Source organism: Bufo bufo, chromosome 3 (genome assembly GCF_905171765.1).
Source record: "Bufo bufo chromosome 3, aBufBuf1.1, whole genome shotgun sequence".
Lineage (NCBI taxonomy): Eukaryota > Metazoa > Chordata > Amphibia > Anura > Bufonidae > Bufo > Bufo bufo.
In genome coordinates, this window is record NC_053391.1 from 154,174,994 (window position 1) to 154,199,239 (window position 24,246).

Consider the following 24,246-nt stretch of genomic DNA (forward strand, 5'->3'; position numbering starts at 1 on the left):
AATTTCTCCGCCTGAATTTGCGGATTTGTTGGTACTGGATGAGTCTCCAGACTTAGATTGGCCTATTTTGACCATTTCTCCGGCTGTCAGCTTGCGTGTGCCGGTGCTTTGTAGGATCTATTACGGAGAGCTCCCAACTATGCTGCCATCACAGTCTGACGCTAGCTCCACCCCCACAATAATTTCATTTTTTAAACAAAAATAAATAAATCATGTTTTAGTGTCTCCACAGTCTGAGATCCATAGTTTTTTCAGTTTTTGGACGATTATCTTAGGTAGGGTCTCATTTTTTTGCGGGATGAGATGACTGTTTCATTGGCACTATTTTGGGGTGCATATGACTTTTTGATCGCTTGATATTACACTTTATGTGATGTAAGGTGACAAAAAATTGCTTTTTTTAGACCGTTTTTATTTTTTTACGGTGTTCACCTGAGAGGTTAGGTCATGTGATATTTTCATAGAGCCTGTCGATATGGACGCGGAAATACCTAATATGTATACTTTTTTATATATATGTCTCCATATTAATATAGTTTTTTAATTTTTGGGTGATTGTCTTAGGTAGGGTCTTATTTTTTGCGGGATGAGGTGACGGTTAGATTGGTACAATTTTAGTGGGCATACGCCTTTTTTATCGCTTACTGTTGTACTTTTTGTGATATAAGGTGACAAAAAAAGGTTTATTTAGCAGTTTTTATTTTTTATTTTTTACGGTGTTCATCTTAGGGGTTAGGTCGTGTGATATGTTTATAGAGCCGGTCGATATGGACGCGGCGATACCTAATATGTTTACTTATTTTTTTTCCTATTTTTTACAAAAAAAATTAACTTTATTTGGGGAAAATGCCGTTTTTGTTTATTTTTACTTGAAACTTTTAATTTTTTGGGGGGAAAACTTTATTTTTTCAACTTTTTTTACTTTATTTTTTGTCCCACTTTGGCACTTTTGGGGGTCTAATCCTTTTACAATGCATTCCAATACTTCTGTATTGGAATGCATTGGCTGTATGAGTAATACTGTATGTATTACTCATACAGCTTCCTGCCTGTGAGATCCAGGGGGCTGGATCTCACAGGCTCGTCACCGGAAGGCAGCGCGATGCCTTCCTTAGTCATCGCACTGCCTTCCCTGCCATCGGGTCCCCCCTACAGCCGCATGGGGTTCCAATGGCACCTGCGCCTGCCGCCGCTGCACCATTGAAAAGCCGCAAACCGCAGGTCTGAATTGACCTGCGGTTTGCAGCGATCGCCGACACGGGGGGGGGGGGGGGGTCACGGGACCCCCCCTCACATTTAGCCAAGATGCCTGCTCAATGATTTGAGCAGGCACCGGGTTCCGATCACCGCCCGCCACGCAGCGGTGATCGGAAATACACAGGGCGTACAGGTACGCCCTGTGTCCTTAAGTACAAGGACATCAGGGCGTACCTGTACGTCCTGTGTCCGTAACAGGTTAATATCTATTATCTATCTATCTATCTATCTATCTATCAATCTATCTATTTATCTATTATCATCATTATCGATCTATCTATCTATCTATCTATCTATCTATCTATCTTTTATCTATCTATCTATCTATCTATCTATCTATCTATCTATCTATCATTAAAGGGGTTCTCCTAGCTTTCGATATTAATGACCTATCCTCGGGATAGGTCATCAATATTAGATTGGTGAGGGTATGACACATGGCACCCCACCGATCAGCTGTATGAAGGGATGGCGGGAAATGTGCACGTGCCATTTCCTGTCTCTCTTCCTGTTCGCTGCTGCTTTGCCATAGACATAGCAGTGGTGATCAGGAAGAGAGACTGCAGACGGCACGTGCACACTGCGTGCCATCCTTCATACAGCTGTTTGTTGGGGTGCCATGTGTCATACCCTCGCCGATTTGGTAGTAAAAGCCCGGAGAACCCCTTTAAATATCTATCCTGTTATTTATATACAGACGCAGCCGAGCTAAACTTGATGGTTAATGATTTAAGTAAGAAAATAACACAAAAAGGTTAACAAATTCTTTCTATGTATTTTAATGGCTTTTTTCTATCTATCTATCTATCTATCTATCTATCTATCTATCTATCTATCTATCTATCTATCTATCTACCTATCTATTTCAAATCTATCTATATTATATCTATCTATCTATCTCTCTATCTATCTCATATCTATCTATCCATCTATTTCATATCTATCTATCTATCTATCTATCTATCTATCTATCTATCTACTGTATCTATCTATCTATCTATCTATCTATTTCATATCTATCTATCTATCTATCTATCTATCTATCTATCTATCTATCTATCTATTATCTATATATTATCTATCTATCTATCTATCTATCTATCTACTGTATCTATCTATCTATCTATCTATCTATCTATCTACTGTATCTATCTATCTATCTATCTATCTATCTACTGTATCTATCTATCTATCATGTTTGGCTGTTTCCATGACTTCCATAACAGTCAGTAAAAAGAGCTGCAGGCCTATTCACAGCATTCTCAGCATGGAGACAGGTAGAACTTGGGTCAGCACCATTTGATCAGAGATTTATAACATAACCTGTGGATATGCCATAAAATGTCTAAGGTGAGAATATAGTTTCATGTTTTTCCTATGACGTGCTGTAGTACGCTGCTCTATTATTATAATATGAAAAATCCACAAAATACAAAGCATGAGAAAATGAGGGAGATATGTGTGTATGACAAGCCATGGACTTTTGGCATTCCCTTTTTTTACTGTACATTTGTAAATAATTTAGCATGCTACAATTTATTTTGAGTATTACTAAAGGAATATTACAATGAATATTATTCTGTGACATAAAACAACAGGCGCTGTCACCAGGGAATGGCATCTAAAGAGCAGTGCCGCTGATTACACTGTATCCTAACATGTATGACTAATGGGGCAAATGTAATTTGGAATGCCCATACAAAATGACATTTCACTTGAGCACAAAACATTCAATATTTGCTAATTACAATGAGCCGTGCGGTTGGATCCTGACACTCCCTGTAAGAAGTCGTGTTTTTTCCCTGTTCGTGCAGAACATTTGAAGCCAAACGATGTCCTCTAGTGGCACATAAGCACAATCAAATCACAGCTGGAAGTAAGGCTTACAAAACGTACCATAAAAAATGTCATATTCATCTGGAACAAAACGGAACATTATCTCAGTACTTAGGGACTGAACTAGCTCCCATATGCAATTGTGGGGAAAAGCCTGCAATAAATCTGATAAGGAAACGCTTCTGGGGCCTATCGATCTGTCCATAACTATATATTTTCTATGATTTTATTGTGTATTTTGTCTTCGGACATCATTTTCATAGACTGGAACTTCATCTTGTTTTGGGCATGGTCCTTCTTTCACTTTTAGTTTTATGTTGGTGGCTTAGATCATAGTCTGCTTTTTCATACTTCATATAAAACACAAAGCAAAATAAAAGTAAAAAAAAAAAAATACTAATTAGAGTACATACATAAAAGTACTGTATTATAGCTCTTTATATCTGATTTTACTGGTAGGGGAGAATACCTTTATAATGCAATGCTATGCAAAGACACGCATGGCGGAACCCTAAGCATAATATAGCACTGCATTTGCTCTCTGACATGCTTCTTGACATGAGGTCTTACAGTTAGTCATTATTTGGCATAAATAAAATTAATATAGTTTATATATTAAAATGTCTTTCAACCAAGCAATGTCTTTTATCCAGTCATGATATGAAGCAGGGGGTCGACCCTACCCAGCAGTATTATAGTTTGTTAATAACCATATAGTGCTGTCAGTGACCCTGTTTTTTAGTTTGGGAATGCATGTCAGAGCTGCTCATTAGCTAATAGGGATCATGTGATGCCACATGTCACTACCTCATTTGGCAATTTGGATTAAATTCCACTCGTTAACACAATCGTATCAGAGCAGTGGCATAACTTCAATGGAGGCAAACCACTTAGCTGCTTTGGGACCCGGGGGAGGAAGGGACCTGGCGCTAAAATCCTTTTTCTATTCCCAACATGAAAACACTGCATTTTTATGCAGCCACCTCCAGGGGGAGCTCAAGGCAAAGAGATTATTACAGCTTTCATGGCAGTCAATGGTAACTCTATAAATTTCAATACACTGATCACCCTATAGTGGTGGTTGTAGGCAGACAGTTTAGTATTATTTTATCTGAGAGGAAGCAGTGATTTAGAGCTACAACGGGGGAGATTTTCCAGTGTATTGTATTACGCCAGCTGTCTGGTGTAAATATATTTGGTGAATATGGTGTTCAGAATGAACCTTTGTAAAGTGTGTGAGTCCGAGAGCGATTTTTTAAATTACAATTTCTATAAACAATAATTTGTTCTAAAATATATATATATATATATATATACAGTGGGATGCGAAAGTTTGGGCAACCTTGTTAATCATCATGATTTTCCTGTATAAATCGTTGGTTGTTACAATAAAAAAAGTCAGTTAAATATATCATATAGGAGACACACACAGTGATATTTGAGAAGTGAAATTAAGTTTATTGGATTTACAGAAAGTGTGCTATAATTGTTTAAACAAAATTAGGCAGGTGCATAAATTTGGGCACCACAAAAAAGAAATGAAATCAATATTTAGTAGATCCTCCTTTTGCAGAAATTACAGCCTCTAAACGCTTCCTGTAGGTTCCAATGAGAGTCTGGATTCTGGTTGAAGGTATTTTAGACCATTCCTCTTTACAAAACATCTTTAGTTAATTCAGGCTTCCGAGCATGGACAGCTCTCTTTAAGTCACACCACAGATTTTCTATTATATTCAGGTTTGGGGACTGAGATGGCCATTCCAGAACGTTGTACTTGTTCCTCTGCATAAATGCCTTAGTGGATTTTGAGCAGTGTTTAGGGTCGTTGTCTTGTTGAAAGATCCAGCTTCAGCTTTGTCACTGATTCCTGGACTTTGGTCTCCAGAATCTGCTAATACTGAGTGGAATCCATGCGTCCCTCAACTTTGACAAGATTCCTAGTCTCTGCACTGGTCACACATCCCCACAGCATGATGGAACCACCACCATATTTTACTGTAGGTAGCAGGTGTTTTTCTTGGAATGCTGTGTTCTTTTTCCTCCATGCATAACGCCCCTTGTTATGGCCAAATAACTCAATTTTAGTTTCATCAGTCCACAGCACCTTATTCGAAAATGAAGCTGGCTATGCCAAATGTGCTTTAGCCCACCTCAAGCAGCACTTTTTGTGCTGTGGGCGGAGAAAAGGCTTCCTCTGCATCACTCTCGCATACAGCCTCTCCTTGTGTAAAGTGCGCCGAATGGTTGAATAATGCACAGTGACTCCATCTGCAGCAAGATGATGTTGTAGGTCTTTGGTGCTGGTCTGTGGGTTGACTCTGACGGTTCTCACCATTCGTCGCTTCTGTCTATCCGAGATTTTTCTTGGTCTGCCACTTCGAGCCTTAACTTGAACTGAGCGTGTGGTCTTCCATTTCCTCAATATGTTCCTAACTGTGGAAACAGACAGCTGAAATCTCTGAGACAGCTTTCTGTGTCCTTCCCCTAAACCATGATGGTGAACAATCTTTGTCTTCAGGTCATTTGAGAGTTGTTTTGAGACCCCCATGTTGCTACTCTTCAGAGAAAATTAAAAGAGGAGGGAAACTTACAATTGACCCCCTTAAATACTCTTTCTCATAATTGGATTCACCTGTGTATGTAGGTCAGGGGTCACTGAGCTTACCAAGCCAATTTGAGTTCCAATAATTAGTTCTAAAGGTTTTGGACTCAATAAAATGACAACAGTGCCCAAATTTATGCACCTGCCTAATTTTGTTTAAACAATTATAGCACACTTTCTGTAAATCCAATAAACTTCATTTCACTTCTCAAATATCACTGTGTGTGTCTCCTATATGATATATTTAACTGACATTTTTTATCATAACAACCAACGATTTATACAGGAAAATCATGACGATTAACAAGGTTGCCCAAACTTTCGCATCCCACTGTATATATATATATATATATATATATATATATATATTTATTAATTTTTTTTTGTCAGAAGTTTGGGGAATTGCACTTTGCATTCTGTGTTGCCTCAGGAGTGATTGATGCACGTGTACTAGGAAGCTGAGTAGAGCGGGGAGGAGGGGGGGTAAGGGCATACCAAGTGTCCTATGATTCTTTAAGTGAATACCATATGAATAGGCAGATGCATTGTGTGACCCTATTAAACCCTTTATGACTCCAAGGGACCTTAGGCTGGGCCCCCATCTTTTCATGGCAGCCCAGGCTAAGCGCTACTGTAATGCTGCTGCTATAATGGCCTAGACAGGAAGAAGTGCCGATCAAGGCCATTAACCCTAATAGCAATTATGGCATCTAAGTAGTTACAGAGGGAATGGACTTGCTGTGTCTCCTAATGGCAGCCTAGGACTTTCGGTGTATTCTAGCAGGCTGCACCTCTCTGGTGCAGCCTGCTGGTGGATGTCAGTATAACATTGACAGAATATATTTTGCACTGTATAAGCTAGAATTGCTTATTCTTAAACAAACAAATGAAATAAAAAGGCGAACAAAAAAATGTTATGTACCCCAAAATCATACCATTAAAAAAATATGTCATCCCACAAAAAAGTCCTCACACAGCACTATGGAAACAAAGATGTAAAGTCTTGGGATGCAACAATGCAAAAACATTTTCTTTTTTTAAAGTGGTTATATTGTGCAAAAGTAGTAAAACATTAAAAAAAACTAAATGTATTTGGCATCACTGCGATTGTATTGACTCACAAAATAAAGTTATAATGTTATTTGTACAGAAAAGTAAATGCCACAAAATGAAAAAAAAATTTTTTTTGCCCTTATACCCCCAAGAAAGAGTTAATAAAAGTTAATCAGTAAGTTATGTCTACCTCAAAATGGTGCTATTAAAAACTACAACTTGTCCGGTAAAGAAAAACAAGCCCTCATGTGGATATACAAAAAAGTAAAAAAGTTATAGCTATTGAAATGCAACAATGAAAAACTGAAAGCAATCACTTGGTCACTGAGGAACAAAGCAGGCTGGCAACTAAGAGGTTAAATTCCATCTGTGCTTCTCAAGCAACATTTGACAACTGAAAGGTCTGTCATGGGACCTCAAATTGACTGCTGATCAACAAGTAATGCTACTATAACACTATAAATCTACAAGCTCCACCCCATATATTGGTAGACCCCTTAGACATCATTTATTATAATACTCCCACATTACGGTATTATAATATTCATAATAATGTTTATTTTTGGATTTTTTTATGTGTAGATATTGAGGTTAGTTATTTCAGATTATTTACTTTATTTTATTATAAACTGCAGTCCTGACAAGTGATAATTGCTCATGTGTAGAAATGAATCATCTATAGCCAAACAGCGATCCGAGAAATGCTTAGCCAGAGTAATGGAGAGGTTTCTTTCAGCCTGAATTGTAAATCGCCATTGTTCGTAATATGTGATGTCTCCACAGTTAACTTATTAGAGTCAGACCCTCTTAACAGGTTATGCAAACATCATCTCATTATGGGGAAACATAAATCAGATTAAGACTGAGATTCTTCATTTTATCTCTAAAAACATTAAAATGTACATGGAGGTTATCAATCATATCTCTCATACACAATAATGTGATAACTGATTGGATTTTATGGAGCAAAGATAATTACATATTCAACTGGAAAGTAAAAATCTTACAATGTTTGAATCTGTTATGATTTTTTTTTTACTTAGCTAATGTACATCAGGTTAAATTCTGCACATGCTATACTTTTGTACTGTTATATAGTTCTTATTAATGACATCTATTACTGTATATAAACTGAACATCTGTATGGCATTTATAGAAACTGTTTAAGAAATAAATTTCACATGAAGACTAGATAAAAGAAAAAAATAAATATATTACTTGAAAAACTTTTATCTATTTTCTATGTTTTCTGTATATGTTTGTCTATCTATCTATCTATCTATCTATCTATCTATCTAATTCAAATCGGCTTTATTGGCAGGACTAAATACACTTTAGCATTGCCAAAGCAAGTGGGAAATAATTGGGTAGGGTTGGGGGATGGGGACACATCCAGGTTGGGGGAATAGGGTAGGTTTGAGGGATGGGGATGGGGACACATCCAGGGTGGGGGTATAAGAGTCTATGACATATCAGGCTCCTCTCAGTCTATGGCAGGCAGTAATATACTTTGCTGCTATGGCCGTTGTGTTCTCCTCTTCCCCCAGCAGTATGGAGAGTTTCTCTTCCTCCTCCAAGGAGGTGAAGTCTAGGCAGAGATCAGACAGTCTCCTGAAGTAAGTGTCCCTCAGTATTTGGGGCACCGCAGCAGAAATTGAGCCTCATCTATCTAGAAAATCTGAAAAATGTCAGCACCAGAATGCAACAAAAAACAAAAGTAAAACAGGTGCATGCTTAAGGGAACTAGACTATTGCCCAAAAAATAAAAATGTATATAGGCAGCACTCTGAAATAATTGAAAAAATGAAACAAGTTTATTCAACTACATGGACACAACGTTTTGTCTCAACGTTAGAGCCTTTCTCAAGCTATCTATCTATCTACATATCTAATATCTATCTATCTATCTATCTACATATCTAATATATATCTATCTATCTATCTATCTACATATCTAATATCTATCTATCTATCTACATATCTAATATATATCTATCTATCTATCCAATAAACCAAGGAATGTGGGCAGCACCACTGTCTGAAAAGTACAGACGGAGTGCCAGCGGCTGAGTCAGCGATCCACCTCCAAACAATGTAGAATAAATGAAATCCGCAGCACATCCGAGTAGTGAAGAAGTAAAAGAAGCTTTAATCACCAAGCATGCGACGTTTCAATCCTCTCAATGGGATTTTTCTCAAGCACTGCTTGAGAAAAATCCCATTGAGAGGATTGAAACGTCGCATGCTTGGTGATTAAAGCTTCTTTTACTTCTTCACTACTCGGATGTGCTGCGGATTTCATTTATTCTATCTATCTATACATCTATTTATTCATTAAAAATATATCTACTCAATATCTACAATATTGTTTTTATTTCACTGATATATAGAACTGTATAATATTTGTCCTCTATAAATATCATCAGCTTACGTAGCCCTAATATTTCTGTGAATATACGCTATCCCTTTGAATTTTTCCGAAGATACCAGCTTTTTTTTATTTTATGTGCAGATACTTGTCTTTTATGTGCAGTTACTTTTTTTATCGCAAAAAAGGGAGAAATCTTTCTGGTGTAAGTTATATTCCAAAATCAATGGTTATACCCATGCCCCTATATGTTATACAAGGATTGACCTGGTAGCTGGGGCTAGCAATTGCTAATCTGATAGTTTGGGATAGAAATGGGTTAATAATATGATCCCTGGTGAGCTAGAGTAGTGAACAATTAGTAGTTAAATTCCTGGTTGTCTAGGGTAGAAGACATTAACAACATCCCTGGTGGTCTAGGGCAGTTTGCTATCTGTATCGAAAGAGGCTGGACTCTTTTCTTTTCTTGTTCCTGCTCAGACAAAGAACTGCTCCATGAAACATAAGTCTATCATAGAGCATCTCAGAAAATCATACATTCACTGCTATTGGCTGACTGAGATGATGCAGCGTCTGTGTAATCCATGAGAAACTTGCTGATAAGGACGGAGTCAGAGAAACAGGATGTTTATTTTAAAATTCTCTGTGAAGAGAGTGGGTTCCAGAACCCCCCCTCAGCTTTATGTAGCTAAATAGGCACATGTCAAAGCGGTTTTCCAAGTTTTTTTTTTTATACTGATGACCTATCCTTAGCATAGGTAATTGGTATGTGATCTTGGCACCCCAACTCTTGGCACTCCAAACCCATCACACCCCCCCACCCACCCCCCACAGATCAACTGTTTGAAAAGGCCACAATGCTCTAGTAAGCATTGTGGCCTATTTGCAGCTTGCCAGGCACAAAATCGTGCATTGTATAGTGGCTGTGGCCTAGGAAGAGGCCATACTGCTCTCTTCTTCAAACAGCTAAGCAGCAGGGGTGTCTGGAGTTGAACCCCCACTTATCAGGTACTGATGACCCATCCTGAGGATAGGTCATCTGTAGTAAACACTTGGACAATCCCTTTAAATGTCAGCGTCTTGCTGTTATATTATTGTTGTATTGATTTCAATTTAACTGCCATGAACATTGTGCGGAGAGCGAAAAGAGCGGGATAATAAATACAGTTCTAGGGACTGTTGTGATATTAGCTCATAGACCTCCAGCAGTACAGTACTTGACTGATAAAACTGCATCCTTGCTCCATTATTAGCAAATTAAGTCATAGTCCTCCACATTACAAAAAAGTTGCTTACTCCGTATTTTCTTCTCTACGACATCTGAGAACCCTTTGATTCCAGAAATTACTTTGTATCACCTAGTATGAAACAAACCTATTAGAAATAAAGGCAGCGAAAGCGTATTCTTCAATAAGTATGTAAGGAAATGTTATTTATTGTCAGTGGAAAGAAGTCTTTAATCTTCCATTTAGCTCATCCTAGAAAACGTGGAAAGCTTAAAATAAAGGGTAAAATCAACAACCTGGGAAGTGATATTGTCCATTTATCTAATTTATTACTGTGATCAATGTTTGCTTTCTAGGATTCTTTAAGATTAGAAAAAGGAAGCAATTTATATGTTTATTCTCCTTTTGTTTCTCTCCAACAGGCAGCTCAGCTAATTTAACCTGCAGAGCCTTCTTTGGCTACAGCGGTGACGTCAGTCCTTTAATTTACTGGATGAAAGGGGAGAAGTTTATTGAGGATTTGGATGAGAAGAGAGTCAGAGAGAGTGATATAAGGTAATATATGGGATAGTTTATCATATGTGGAGACATCCAAAATATTTAATGCAGTCCTATATCACTATGTCTCCATAAATGTTTGTTATTTTATGGGTTATATCACAGCTTATTATCTGTACATAAGAGTAGTGACTCGGATCCACTGGACATAGTAATCCTATTGTCATACAAATAATATAAACTCTGATCTTATGTAGGTATTGCGGAGCCAAGTGAAATACTCCAGAGAAATCATACAATTTCTTACCTTTGTATTGTAATGACTTTGTGCATCCTGCTATTTACTGTAACATAATTTTTGTATATCGCAGCTATTGTTGAGCAATTCGAAGTCAAACAAATTGACTTTGATCATAATTTCAGGAATAATTTGATTCCCAGCAGGAATTCCAATTCTAAGCCGAATTTCCTCAAGCTTCATCTATTTTTCCTGAAATGGAGGCAAAAAAAAAAATTACATACTTTATCTATTTGCTCACGGAGAGGCCTACGCGGCCATCTTGATTGAAGATTCACGCAGTGTCTTCAATAAAGATGGCCACAATGGCCTCTCTGCGAGCAAATGGATAAGGTAAGTATGTATTTTATTTTTTATCGGATTAACCCCTAAAAGCCCACAATTGTAGCATAAGATGTCGCAATCAGCGATGAATGCGGCATCTGAGAGGTTCAATGACGGGGCGGCGTGATCTCTGTTCCTCGTCATTGCACCTGCTACATACAAAGGAATACACTAATTGCAGCATGAAGTGGCTTCAATCTGCATTAAACATTTTTTAAATGAAAATAAAATTTTAAATTACATTTTTAAATCACTTTTCTCTACATACATTTCAATGGGCATGTATTCACAACTAAGCTGCTTGTAACTGCCAGTGGGTGTTGAACCGCCGTGTAAACGAATCAGATTTCACTGCAGGGAGGCACTAGGCCATTGCCTCCTGGCGTAGTCCCAGTGTGGTTGAGAGCTGACCCATAGGGGTCAGAGACACTGGTCCGGAAAAAAAGGGATCAGTCTGTAGTCTGTAACAGGCAAAGGACAGAATAGGCAAGTTTGTGCGAATCCATGAAATAGATCCAAGGTAAGGTCAGGCAGAAAAGAGTCAATCCAGTAATTGGGCACACGCTAGGTCAGGCAATGGAGGGTCAGAGTCAGGAAACAGGAAGGTTGGTACACAGGCATACAAACAGAACAGTACAACTTTCAAAGGGAGTATCAAGCTAGATCAACCTATTGCTCAGGCAGAGATTGAGATAAACAGCAAGGCATATATGGAAGAAGCTTATTAATACATTAGAAACAGCCTAGCAGATTCACACAGAACCAAAAGAGGGTTTAACCCACTGTAATACTGAAGAATGAGATAAGGTTGAATGAAGAATATCCCCAATAGACACAGGACACTGGCACCCAGGACTGCTGCTGGAACACTGGAACCGCTACAGACACAGGGTGATGGCAGCTTTACCCTGACACCCTTAAAGTAGCAGCTAGAGATGAGCGAATTTTTCTAAAATTCTATTCGGCGAGTTTGCTGAATAAAAAAAAAAAAAACTTGCTTTGATCCAATTTTATTTGCGGCAAATTGCATTAAAAACAGCTATTTCCTGGCTGCAGAGAGCCTTTATAGTGGTGTAGAACACTGTGCCTTGCAGTAACACTCATAGGGAGTCTGCTGTGTTAGTGAAATTATACTGTGAGTCAGTATGCGATGCAGATGACCGGCGTCACTCTTAGAATCACTGCACACTTCACTTATTTGGGCAGTCACAGGGCCAAAACTGACCAAATAACTCAAGTATGAACTCAGCCTTACAGGTCAATATTAGCGCCAAGAAGAAGCACACTCCTTTTACACAGTCATCCGCTGATTCCACATAGATGTCAACAGAACCTGTTCTATTAAATGCTTATACAAGTAGAGCCCCCCTGACAGAGTGGAGAGGGTGTCAGCAGTAAGTTTGTGTTGAAGTCACTGATTATTTTTCCCTTCCTCTGATCCGTCAGAACAATAACCACCAAAAAACGGATCCTGTCTGTTGAGCATCCGCCTTCCCTCGTTCAGTATTTGGTCAGTAATCCATCAGTATTACTTATGCCAAAAAAAAAGTAGTGGATCCAAAACAGAGATGACCGAGTCAACCATTAAAGAACCGCTGGGTTGCTGGTCAAGACACGACCGCTAGCTGACACTGGGAGCTCAGGCCTCTTGAAGTCACCCCTGCTGCCACGGCTCCTTACTCTGCTGCGACCTGTGCCTGCGCCAGAAACATTTAGGACTCTGACACTCCCCTGTGCAGGGCCTGGCACTTCTCTGTCTGACAAACTGTTAGATTAAATAAATAAATAAAAAGGAAATTAAAACACCCAAAAAAAGTAATTTTCTCACTTCACCACACAACGACTAATAAGCCCTTTTTTCCCACTAATACACACAAAAAAGGGCTTTAGAACATATAACTGCACGGCTGAATGGCAAATAGGCACTTATTTTTTTCCACTTATACACGCCACAGAAGGCTTTAGAACATATAACTGCACTGCTGAACGGCAAGTATATTTTTATTTTGCCACTAATACACGTCAAAAAGGGCTTTAGAACATGTAACTGCACCGCTGAATGGCAAATATATTTTTATTTTGCCACTAATATATGACAAAAATGGCTCTAGAACATATAACTGCAGTGCTGAACGGCAAATATATTTTACTTTTACCACTAATGCACAACAAAAAGGACTTTAGAACATATAACTACACCGCTGAACGGCAAATAAGCCCTTATTTTTTTCCACTTATACATGCCACAAAAGGCTTTAGAACATATAAATGCACCGCTGAACAACAAATATATTTTTCATTTTTCTACTTAACCGCCTCCGGACCGCCTAACGCAGGATCGCGCTCCGGAGGCGGTTATATGCGTCATCTCGCGAGACGCGAGATTTCCCGTGAACGCGCGCACACAGGCGCGCGCGTTCACAGGATCGGAAGGTAAGCGAGTGGATCTCCAGCCTGCCAGCGGCGATCGTTCGCTGGCAGGCTGGAGAAGCGATTTTTTTTAACCCCTAACAGGTATATTAGACGCTGTTTTGATAACAGCATCTAATATACCTGCTACCTGGTCCTCTGGTGGTCCCTTTTGCTTGGATCGATCACCAGAGGACACAGGTAGCTCAGTAATAAGTAGCACCAAGCACCACACTACACTACACCCCCCCGTCACTTATTAACCCCTGATCACCCCTGATCACCCCTGGTCACCCCTGATCACCCCATATAGACTCCCTGATCACCCCCCTGTCATTGATCACCCCCCTGTCATTGATCACCCCCTTGTAAGGCTCCATTCAGACGTCCGTATGATTTTTACGGATCCACTGATACATGGATCGGATCCGCAAAACACATACGGACGTCTGAATGGAGCCTTACAGGGGGGTGATCAATGACAGGGGGGTGATCACCCCATATAGACTCCCTGATCACCCCCCTGTCATTGATCACCCCCCTGTCATTGATCACCCCCCTGTAAGGCTCCATTCAGACATTTTTTTGGCCCAAGTTAGCGGAAATAATTTTTTTTTTCTTACAAAGTCTCATATTCCACTAACTTGTGTCAAAAAATAAAATCTCACATGAACTCCCCATACCCCTCACAGAATCCAAATGCGTAAAATTTTTTAGACATTTATATTCCAGACTTCTTCTCACGCTTTAGGGCCCCTAGAATACCAGGGCAGTATAAATACCCCACATGTTACCCCATTTCGGAAAGAAGACACCCCAAGGTATTCCGTGAGGGGAATATTGAGTCCATGAAAGATTGAAATTTTTGTCCCAAGTTAGCGAAAGGGAGACTTTGTGAGAAAAAAAAAATTATAATTTCCGCTAACTTGTGCATAAAATAAATAAATTCTATGAACTCGCCATGCCCCTCATTGAATACCTTGGGGTGTCTTCTTTCCAAAATGGGGTCAAATGTGGGGTATTTATACTGCCCTGGCATTCTAGGGGCCCTAAAGCGTGAGAAGAAGTCTGGGATCCAAATGTCTAAAAATGCCCTCATAAAAGGAATGTGGGCCCCTTTGCGCATCTAGGCTGCAAAAAAGTGTCACACATGTGGTATCGCCGTACTCAGGAGAAGTTGGGCAATGTGTTTTGGGGTGTCATTTTACATATACCCATGCTGGGTGAGATAAAAATCTTGGTCAAATGCCAACTTTGTATAAAAAATGGGAAAAGTTGTTGTCTTTTGCCGAGATATTTCTGTCACCCAGCATGAGTATATGTAAAAAGACACCCCAAAACACATTGCCCAACTTCTCCTGAATACGGCGATACCACATGTGTGCCACATGTGTGGCACGCATTTGTGCCCCTAAATTGCCAGGGCAGTATAACTACCCCACAAGTGACCCCATTTTGGAAAGAAGACACCCCAAGGTATTTCGTGATGGGAATAGTGAGTTCATGGAAGTTTCTATTTTTTGTCACAAGTTAGTGGAATATGAGACTTTGTAAGAAAAAAATAAAAATAAATAAATCATCATTTTCCGCTAACTTGTGACAAAAAATAAAAAGTTCTATGAACTCACTATGCCCATCAGCGAATACCTTAGGGTGTCTACTTTCCGAAATGGGGTCATTTGTGGGGTTTTTCTACTGTCTGGGCATTGTAGAACCTCAGGAAACATGACAGGTGCTCAGAAAGTCAGAGCTGCTTCAAAAAGCGGAAATTCACATTTTTGTACCATAGTTTGTAAACGCTATAACTTTTACCCAAACCATTTTTTTTTTACCCAAACATTTTTTTTTATCAAAGACATGTAGAACAATAAATTTAGAGAAAAATTTATATATGGATGTCGTTGTATTTTGCAAAATTTTACAACTGAAAGTGAAAAATGTCATTTTTTTGCAAAAAAAATTGGTCAATTTTGATTAATTACAAAAAAAGTAAAAATGTCAGCAGCAATGAAATACCACCAAATGAAAGCTCTATTAGTGAGAAGAAAAGGAGGTAAAATTCATTTGGGTGGTAAGTTTCATGACCGAGCAATAAACGGTGGAAGTAATGTAGGTCAGAAGTGTAAAAAGTGGCCTGGTCATTAAGGGTGTTAAGCTAGGGGGGCTGAAGTGGTTAAACACGAAACAAAAAGCTTTAGAACATATAACTGCACCACTGAACGGCAAATATATGTTTCTTTTGCCACTAATACACGCACAAAAGGCTTTAGAACATATAACTGCACCGCTGAACTGCATTTTTTTTTTTTTTTTTGCCACTATTACACGACAAAAAGGGCTTTAGAATATGGAACTGTACCGCTGACCGGCAAATATATTTATATTTTGCCACTAATACACACCACAAAAGGCTTTAGAACAGATAACTGCACCGCTGAAAGGCAAATATATTTTTTTCTTTTTCCACTATTACACACCACAAAAGGCTTTAAAACATATAACTGCACCACTGAACGGCAAATATATATTTTATTTTTTCCACTAATGCATGCCACAAAAGGCTTTAGAACTTATAACTGCACCTCTGACCGGAAAATATATAAATTTTTTTCAACTAATACACAACAAAAAGGGCTTTAGAACATATAACTGCACCACTGAATGGCAAATATATTTAAATTTTCCCATTAATACAAGAAAAAAAGGGCTGTAATTTTAGCACTTAACTATACGACAGCTAATAAGCCCTTTTTTTCCCACTAATACAAGCCAAAAAAAATCTTTAGAACATATAACTGCTCCACACAAGGGCAAATAAGACGTAGAAATATTTCCTTGTAATAAACCCTGTTAATGCCTGTTTCAAACATCACCCTAATACGAACGGTTTGCTAGATCCCCAGCCAGTGCAGCAAGGTGTAATAGGATCGTTCCTATTACCCAGGATGTAATTTTCCCTACTGAACCTTGTTCAACATAAATGCTGTGGAATGATTCCTCCCTATATTTCCCCTACACCATGAATAATCTTGCCCTGCCCTGAAGTTTTTTATAACGCTGTTGGCATGGCCAGGGAGCAGGCCCTGTGCCCTTACCTGTCTTCACCTGCCTCTATCCTTTTCTGTTCCCTCACCGCGAGAAGTAGTATATGCTGTAGGCTCTGCTCCACTTTTCAGTGAGGAACAGCTACTAGAGGAAAGTCAGCAACTACTGCCCAGCCAAGATCTGGAGGAGACATCCGCAGCTTCCTCCGCTAGTCGGGCAAGTAGTAATGAGGAGAGTGGCACGAGAGCTTGCGCTGCGAGTGGTCAGGCTCCTGACCCAGAGGCCATTGAGGAGAGCATAAGTGATGTGCAGACACTAATCGATGATGATGAAGTTGATCTCACTTGGGAGCCGGGTGCAGAAGGGGCTTCATCATCATCAGGAGAAGAGGGTGGCAGCATGCCCATGAGGCAGTGGCGGAGCCAGCAAGGTGGTAGCATGGCTGGGAGTCAGTGGGAGGTCGGGAGCCAAACGTGCCACCTGCTTCGCTTCGCAGCAGCCTACCTGCCCGGGAAGTAGTGGTGCAGGTGTTCATGGAGGCAGCGGCAGTAGCAATCAGTCAGTGCGGACTGTTGGGGGGAAAATCGCCTACTTGTCGGTGTGGCAGTTTCTTTTTCAAAACGCCAAAGGAGTTGAACGTGGCCATGTGTCGCATCTGTGGGCAGGAGGTGAAGCGTGGCCAGGAAGCCAATGTTAGCACTACGGCCCTGCGTCAACATATGCAGCATCGCCATACAATGGCTTGGGAGAACCGTGGCTCCGATGTGGTGGTCCAGCCTGCCGCAGGTACCGCTACATCACCCAGTGGCACGCACCCAGTTATAGCCAGTCAAGGCATCACCACCTCAGCCGAAGGGAGCTGTCTGTCAATCCCATCTTCTGCTGGTCCAGATGCTCCTGCTCCTACTCCTCGTCAGTCATTCCGTCAGCAATCTATCATGGAAGCGATTGCCAAGAGAAAACAGTATGCGTGCAAGCATCCAACGGTGCAGAAGCTGAAAGAGCTCCTGTCCAAGTTGCTGGTGCTTTAGTACCTCCCTTTCCAAGTGTTCTGCACCTTTCAGAGAACTGATGGCTTGCGCCAAACCGAGGTGAAGAGTCCCAGGCCATCATTTCTTTGTGAAAAAGGCAGTACCATCCCTGCACACACATGTAGAACAGAAGGTGGGCCAGTCCTTGAGCCTGTTGGTGTCTGCCAAAGTGCAGAGCTGCAACTATGGTCAGGGACAATACATGTCCTTTCCGGCCCACTGGGTGAATGTGGTTCGCTCGGCAATGTCATGCTGTTCTGCAGCTGGCTTGCATTAGCAAACGGAATCACACAGTGGAGCAACTGCGTGTGATGCATAAAGAAATCGAATCCTGGCTTTCTCCCCAAAAAATAAAAATCGGAACTATGGTCACCGACAACGGGAAGAACATTATTATTATTATTATTTATTATTAAAGCGCCATTCATTCCATAGCGCTGTACATGTGATAAGCGGTGCACATACATAATACAGACAATTGCACTAATCATAAACAAGACAAGTTGCAAACTGGTACAAAAGGAGAGAGGGCCCTGCCCGTGAGGGCTTACAATCTACATGGTATGGGAGAAGGACACAGTAGGTGCGAGTTAAGTTGGTCATGGCGGTATAGAGGCAGCAGGGTCACTGGTTGTAGGCTTGTCTGAAGAGGTGGGTTTTCAGGTTTCTTTTGAAGGATTCCAATGTAGGTGAGAGTCTGATATGTTGGGGTAGCGAGTTCCAGAGTATGGGGGATGCACGGGAGAAATCTTGGAGTCGATTGTGGGAAGAGGCGATAAGAGGAGAGACAACGGGAAGAACATTGTGTTGGTGCTGCGTCAAGGAGGGCTGAGCCATGCGCCCTGCATGGCACACGTGTTCAGTCTGGTTGTCCAGCAGTTCCTGAAGTCTTCCACCCATCTGCAAGACATCCTACAAATGGGCAGGAAACTTTGCATGCACTTCAGCCACTTGTATACCGCAAAGCACACCCTCCTTGAGTTGCAGTGGCAGAACGGCATCCCCAACATAAGCTGATCTGTGACCTTTTTCACCCGTTGGAATTTCACCCTCCAAATGTTGGACCAACTATATGAACAGCAAACAGCCATCAACGATTTCTTGATGATGCAAGCAGATAGGAATACTCCCCTATGTAACTTCGATGTCAGCCACTGGCAGCTCATGCATGGCACCTGCTTTTTTATCAGGCCCTTTGAGGACGCCACGTTATTTGTCAGTCGACAGGACTACGGGATGAATGTCGTCATTCCACTGCTTCATGTCCTGGAACAGATGATGTTAACAATGGCTGGTCAGGGGACAGGAGAAGTGGCGCCTTGATCTCACATGAGCCCTGTGGGGGCTGAACTGGAAGAGGATGGGGAGGAGGACATTGAAACATAGGCAATGTGCAGCCAAATGGGTGGTTTTTCTACTCAGCTAACAAGACAGGAGGAGCAGGAACAGCCATAGGAGCTACAGGATGATGAGAAAGACGAGACAGAGGACCTCGACACACCATGGCAGTATGCAGTGGAGATGAAGACAGGGAGTCCCTGCGAGTCACTTGCACAAATGGCCCGCTGCATGCTCACTTGCTTGTGTAGTGATAGCCGAATTGTCACCATTCGGCAGAGGGATGACTTCTGGCTCTCCACCTTGTTGGACCGTCGCTATTGGTCCAGAATGGGGGCCTTTTTTTACACCCACGAGACGGAGGACAAACTAAACTACTACAGAGACATCCTATGTAGTCAGTTGGCCGCTGCCAATCTGTGCCATCGTCCATCCTCTCGCAGGATTGAAAGTGGGGCCATCTGAGCTCACATTCCACTTCCATGGCTGCTGGGGAGGGGTGGGGTGGCAGGAGCAGTACCAGCTCCTTCAGCAGCAGCCTGAGTCTAGAGTCGCTGCTAAGTAGCTTTATTCACCCACATAGTGAAGAAACTACTCAACAGCAGCATCTAGACCTGGAGCAGACCTGAACCAGCAGGTGGTGGCATACTTGGATAGCACCCTGCCACCCCCAAATTGAAGAGCCGCTGGACTACTGGGTAGCCAAACTGGATTTGTGGCCGCAACTAGCAGAGTTTGCCCTGGAAAAGCTGTCCTGCCCGGCAAGTAGTGTGGCATCAGAGCGGGTTTTTAGTGCAGTGGGGGCCATAGTTACCCCAAGGAGAACTCGCCTGTCCACCCAAAATGTGAAGAGACTGACCTTTGTTGAGATGAATCAGGCTCTGGATCAGCCAGGATTTCCACCCACCAATGGCTGATGCATCTGATTAGATCTTCCATGCCGCCTCACTCAAATCTTGAAAAAATTTACTGGTTTCTTCTGGCTACCTGACTCAGCTATTACTCTGATGATGCCACCCGCTTGCTGCAACACATCTGATGCCAAGTGCTCCTTCTGTCACCATTATTCATCAGCGGGTACTGGTATTGCCACCCACCGCCCCACTCTGTTACCAGGTCACTTTCAGGTCTCCTAATGCAGCTGCTGCTGCCATCTCCAAACTATGTCACCTTGCCACTCTGTGGTCACCTCCTACTGTTGCCATCTCCACACTATGTCACCTTGCCACTCTATGGTATCCTCCTGCTGCTGCTGCCATCTCCACACTATGTCAACTTGTCACTCTCTGGTCTCCTGATGCTGCTGCTGCCATCTTCACACTATGTCAACTTGCCACTCTCTGGTCTCCTCATGCTGCTGCCATCTCCACACTATGTCACCTTGCCACTCTGTGGACTCCTCCTGCTGCCATCTCCATAATATGTTACTTTGCCACTCTGTGGTCTCCTCATGCTGCTGCCATCTCCACACTATGTCACCTTGCCACTCTGTGGGATCCTGCTGCTGCTGCCATCTCCACACTATGTCACCTTGCCACTCTATGGTATCCTCCTGATGCTGCTGATGCTGCTACTGCTATCTCCACACTATGTCACCTTGCTCCTGTGTGGGATCCTGCTGTTGCTGCTGCCATCTGCACACTATGTCACCTTGCCACTCTGTGGTCTCCTCCTGCAGCTGCCATTGCCACACTATGTCACCTTGAATCTCTGTGGTCTCCTCATGTTGCTGCCATATCCACGCTATGTCACCTTACCACTCGCTGGCCTAATCATACTGCTGCCATCTACAGACTCTGTCATTGTGCCACTCGGTGGCCTTCTCATGATGCTGCTTCTGCATGCGCCACCTCCAGAATCTGTCATTGTACCACTCGGTGGCCTCCTCATACTGCTGCCAACTCCAGACTCTGTCATTGTGCCACTCGGTGGCCACCTCATACTGCTTACACCTCCAGACCCTGTCATTGGGCCACTCTATGGTCTCCTCATGCTGCTTCCACCTCACCACTATGTCATAGGTCCACTCTGTGGACTTCTTATGCTGTTCCCACCCTCCCCACTTCATGACTGGTCCACTATTTTGGCTTTTGGCCTGGCTGACATCATCATTTATTTGACCTTACTTCTGATCTTTCAGAAGGAAGGAAAATTGAGACGCACAATGGATCCTGTCTGTGTAGCAGCTTTAAGTCCTATATGGTCCCATCAGAATTGGCATATGATTTGGTAGTCAAAAGCAGGAGAGGGTACAAAACACAGAAGACATGCAAATATTTCATTCACGTGTCATCTCTGTTTTAGATCCACTCCTGTTTTTTTGGGGGCATTAGCAATACTGATGGATTACTGAGCAAATGCTTACCGAGTGACGGCGTATGCTCCACAGACAGGATCCGTTTTTTGTCGGTTATTAATCAGTGACGTCAACGCAAACTTACTGCTGACACCCTCTCCACTCTGTCAGGGGGCTCTACTTGTATAAATGTTTAATAGAACAGGTTCTGTAGACATCTATGTGGAATCAGCTGACGAGGGTTTAAAAGGAGTGTGCTTCTACTTTACGCTAACATTGACCTGTAAGGCTAAGTAAATACTTGAGTTATTTGGTCGGTTTTGGCCCTGTAACTTCCCAAATAAGTGAAGTGTGAAGTGTGCAGTGTGATTCTAATAGCGACGCCTGTCATCTGCATGTTATATGGACTCACAGTATTACTTAACTACCTCAGCACACTCCCTATGCGTGTTACTACAAGGCACAGTGTTCTACACCCATATAATGGCTCTACACAGCCCTGAATTAGCTGTATATATTTTTGGGAAAATTTGGCTAACCGGCCGAATCAATTTTTTTTAGAAATTCGCTCTTCTCTAATTGTCATAACCAGGTATACATCAGTTTTGTGAAAGCCTTCCCTTGTAGCTGTGTAGCAAACATTTTGACCAATTGCACTGGGAGATATTTTTTTTTGTCTTTCCAAAAAGATACTGTCAGAAAGCACTATGTTATTATAGGTTAGGGAGAAAATACAGAAAAAAAGAAGAGCTGATCATTAGGGATGAGCGAACCCGAACTGTATAGTTCGGGTTCGTACCGAATTTTGGGGTGTCCGTGACACGGACCCGAACCCAAACATTTTCGTAAAAGTCCGGGTTCGGGTTCGGTGTTCGGCGCTTTCTTGGCGCTTTTTGAAAGGCTGCAAAGCAGCCAATCAACAAGCGTCATACTACTTGGCCCAAGAGGCCATCACAGCCTTGCCTACTATTGGCATGGCTGTGATTGGCCAGTGCACCATGTGACCCAGCCTCTATTTAAGCTGGAGTCACGTAGCGCCGCACGTCACTCTGCTATGATCAGTATAGGGAGAGGTTGCAGCTGCGACGTTAGGGCGAGATTAGGCAGATTAACTCCTCCAAAAGACTTCATTCTGTCATCGATCTGCAGCTGTGGATCATTGAAGTGCTATTATTGACTTGCTCACTTTTTTGAGGCTGCCCAGAGCGTTTTTAGATCACTTTTTTTCTGGGGTGATCGGCGGCCACTTTGTGACTTGTGGTGCGCCAGCACGAGCTATCACCAAGTGTATTTAACCATCGATAGTGTGGTTATTTTGTGCTATATCCTACATCAGCTGCAGGCTGAGCCTGTGTCACCGAAGTGCATTTAACCATCAACAGTCTGGTTATTTTTTGGCCATATACTACATCAGCTGCAGGCTGAGCCTGTGTCACCCAAGTGCATTTAACCATCAACAGTCTGATTATTTTTTGGCCATATACTACATCAGCTGCAGGCTGAGCCTGTGTCACCCAAGTGTATTTAACCATCGATAGTGTGGTTATTTTGTGCTATATCCTACATCAGCTGCAGGCTAAGCCTGTGTCACCCAAGTGCATTTAACCATCAACAGTCTGATTATTTTTTGGCCATATACTACATCTGGTGCAGGCTGAGCCTGTGTCACCCAAGTGCATTTAACCATCAACAGTCTGATTATTTTTTGGCCATATACTACATCTGGTGCAGGCTGAGCCTGTGTCACCCAAGTGCATTTAACCATCAACAGTGTGGTTATTTTTTGGCCATATATTACATCAGGGGCAAGTTGAGCCTGTCACCCAGCGCCTAAAAAATAGACCTGACATTTCTATTCAACCAAATCTGTACTGTTTTAGCTGGTCAAGTTATTTGTATTGACCGTAAAAGCACACTTTTTGTTCTGGGTTGAAAAAGCATTCCCAAATTTGCCATTCTCAAAATAACTAGTTTCTGGTATTTGAGGCCTACTTGAAATCTATCCCAAAAAGAAAATCTTACATTGAAGGTATTGATAGTGTCATTCAGAAAAACCTAAGACACACGCTAGCGTGCTGATAGAAGTGTGATTCTGTGATTAAACCTATACCTGTCATACAGCGCAAAAAAAAACAGGTCTCACATCTCTATTCAACCAAATCTGCACTGTTTTAGCTGGTCAAGTTATTTGTAGTGACCGTAAAAGCAGACTTTTTGTTCTGGGTTGAAAAAGCATTCCCAAATTTGCCATTCTCAAAATAACTAGTTTCTGGTATTTGAGACCTACTTGAAATCTATCCCAAAAAGAAAATCTTACATTGAAGGTATTGATAGTGTCATTCAGAAAAACCTAAGACACACGCTAGCGTGCTGATAGAAGTGTGATTCTGTGATTAAACCTATACCTGTCACACAGCGCAAAAAAAAACAGGTCTCACATCTCTATTCAACCAAATCTGCACTGTTTTAGCTGGTCAAGTTATTTGTAGTGACCGTAAAAGCAGACTTTTTGTTCTGGGTTGAAAAAGCATTCCCAAATTTGCCATTCTCAAAATAACTAGTTTCTGGTATTTGAGGCCTACTTGAAATCTATCCCAAAAAGAAAATCTTACATTGAAGGTATTGATAGTGTCATTCAGAAAAACCTAAGACACACGCTAGCGTG

General features: G+C 41.5%; 1 protein-coding gene across 1 annotated transcript in view; it reads left to right on the forward strand.

The window, feature by feature from the left end:
• IL1RAPL1 (interleukin 1 receptor accessory protein like 1) overlaps positions 1-24,246 on the forward strand; it is a 1,020,597-nt gene that overhangs the window by 918,129 nt on the left and 78,222 nt on the right. Inside the window, exon 7 of the mRNA XM_040422155.1 lies at positions 10,765-10,897. Coding sequence (XP_040278089.1) covers positions 10,765-10,897 — 133 coding nt within the window. The remainder of the gene's footprint in view (positions 1-10,764; positions 10,898-24,246) is intronic.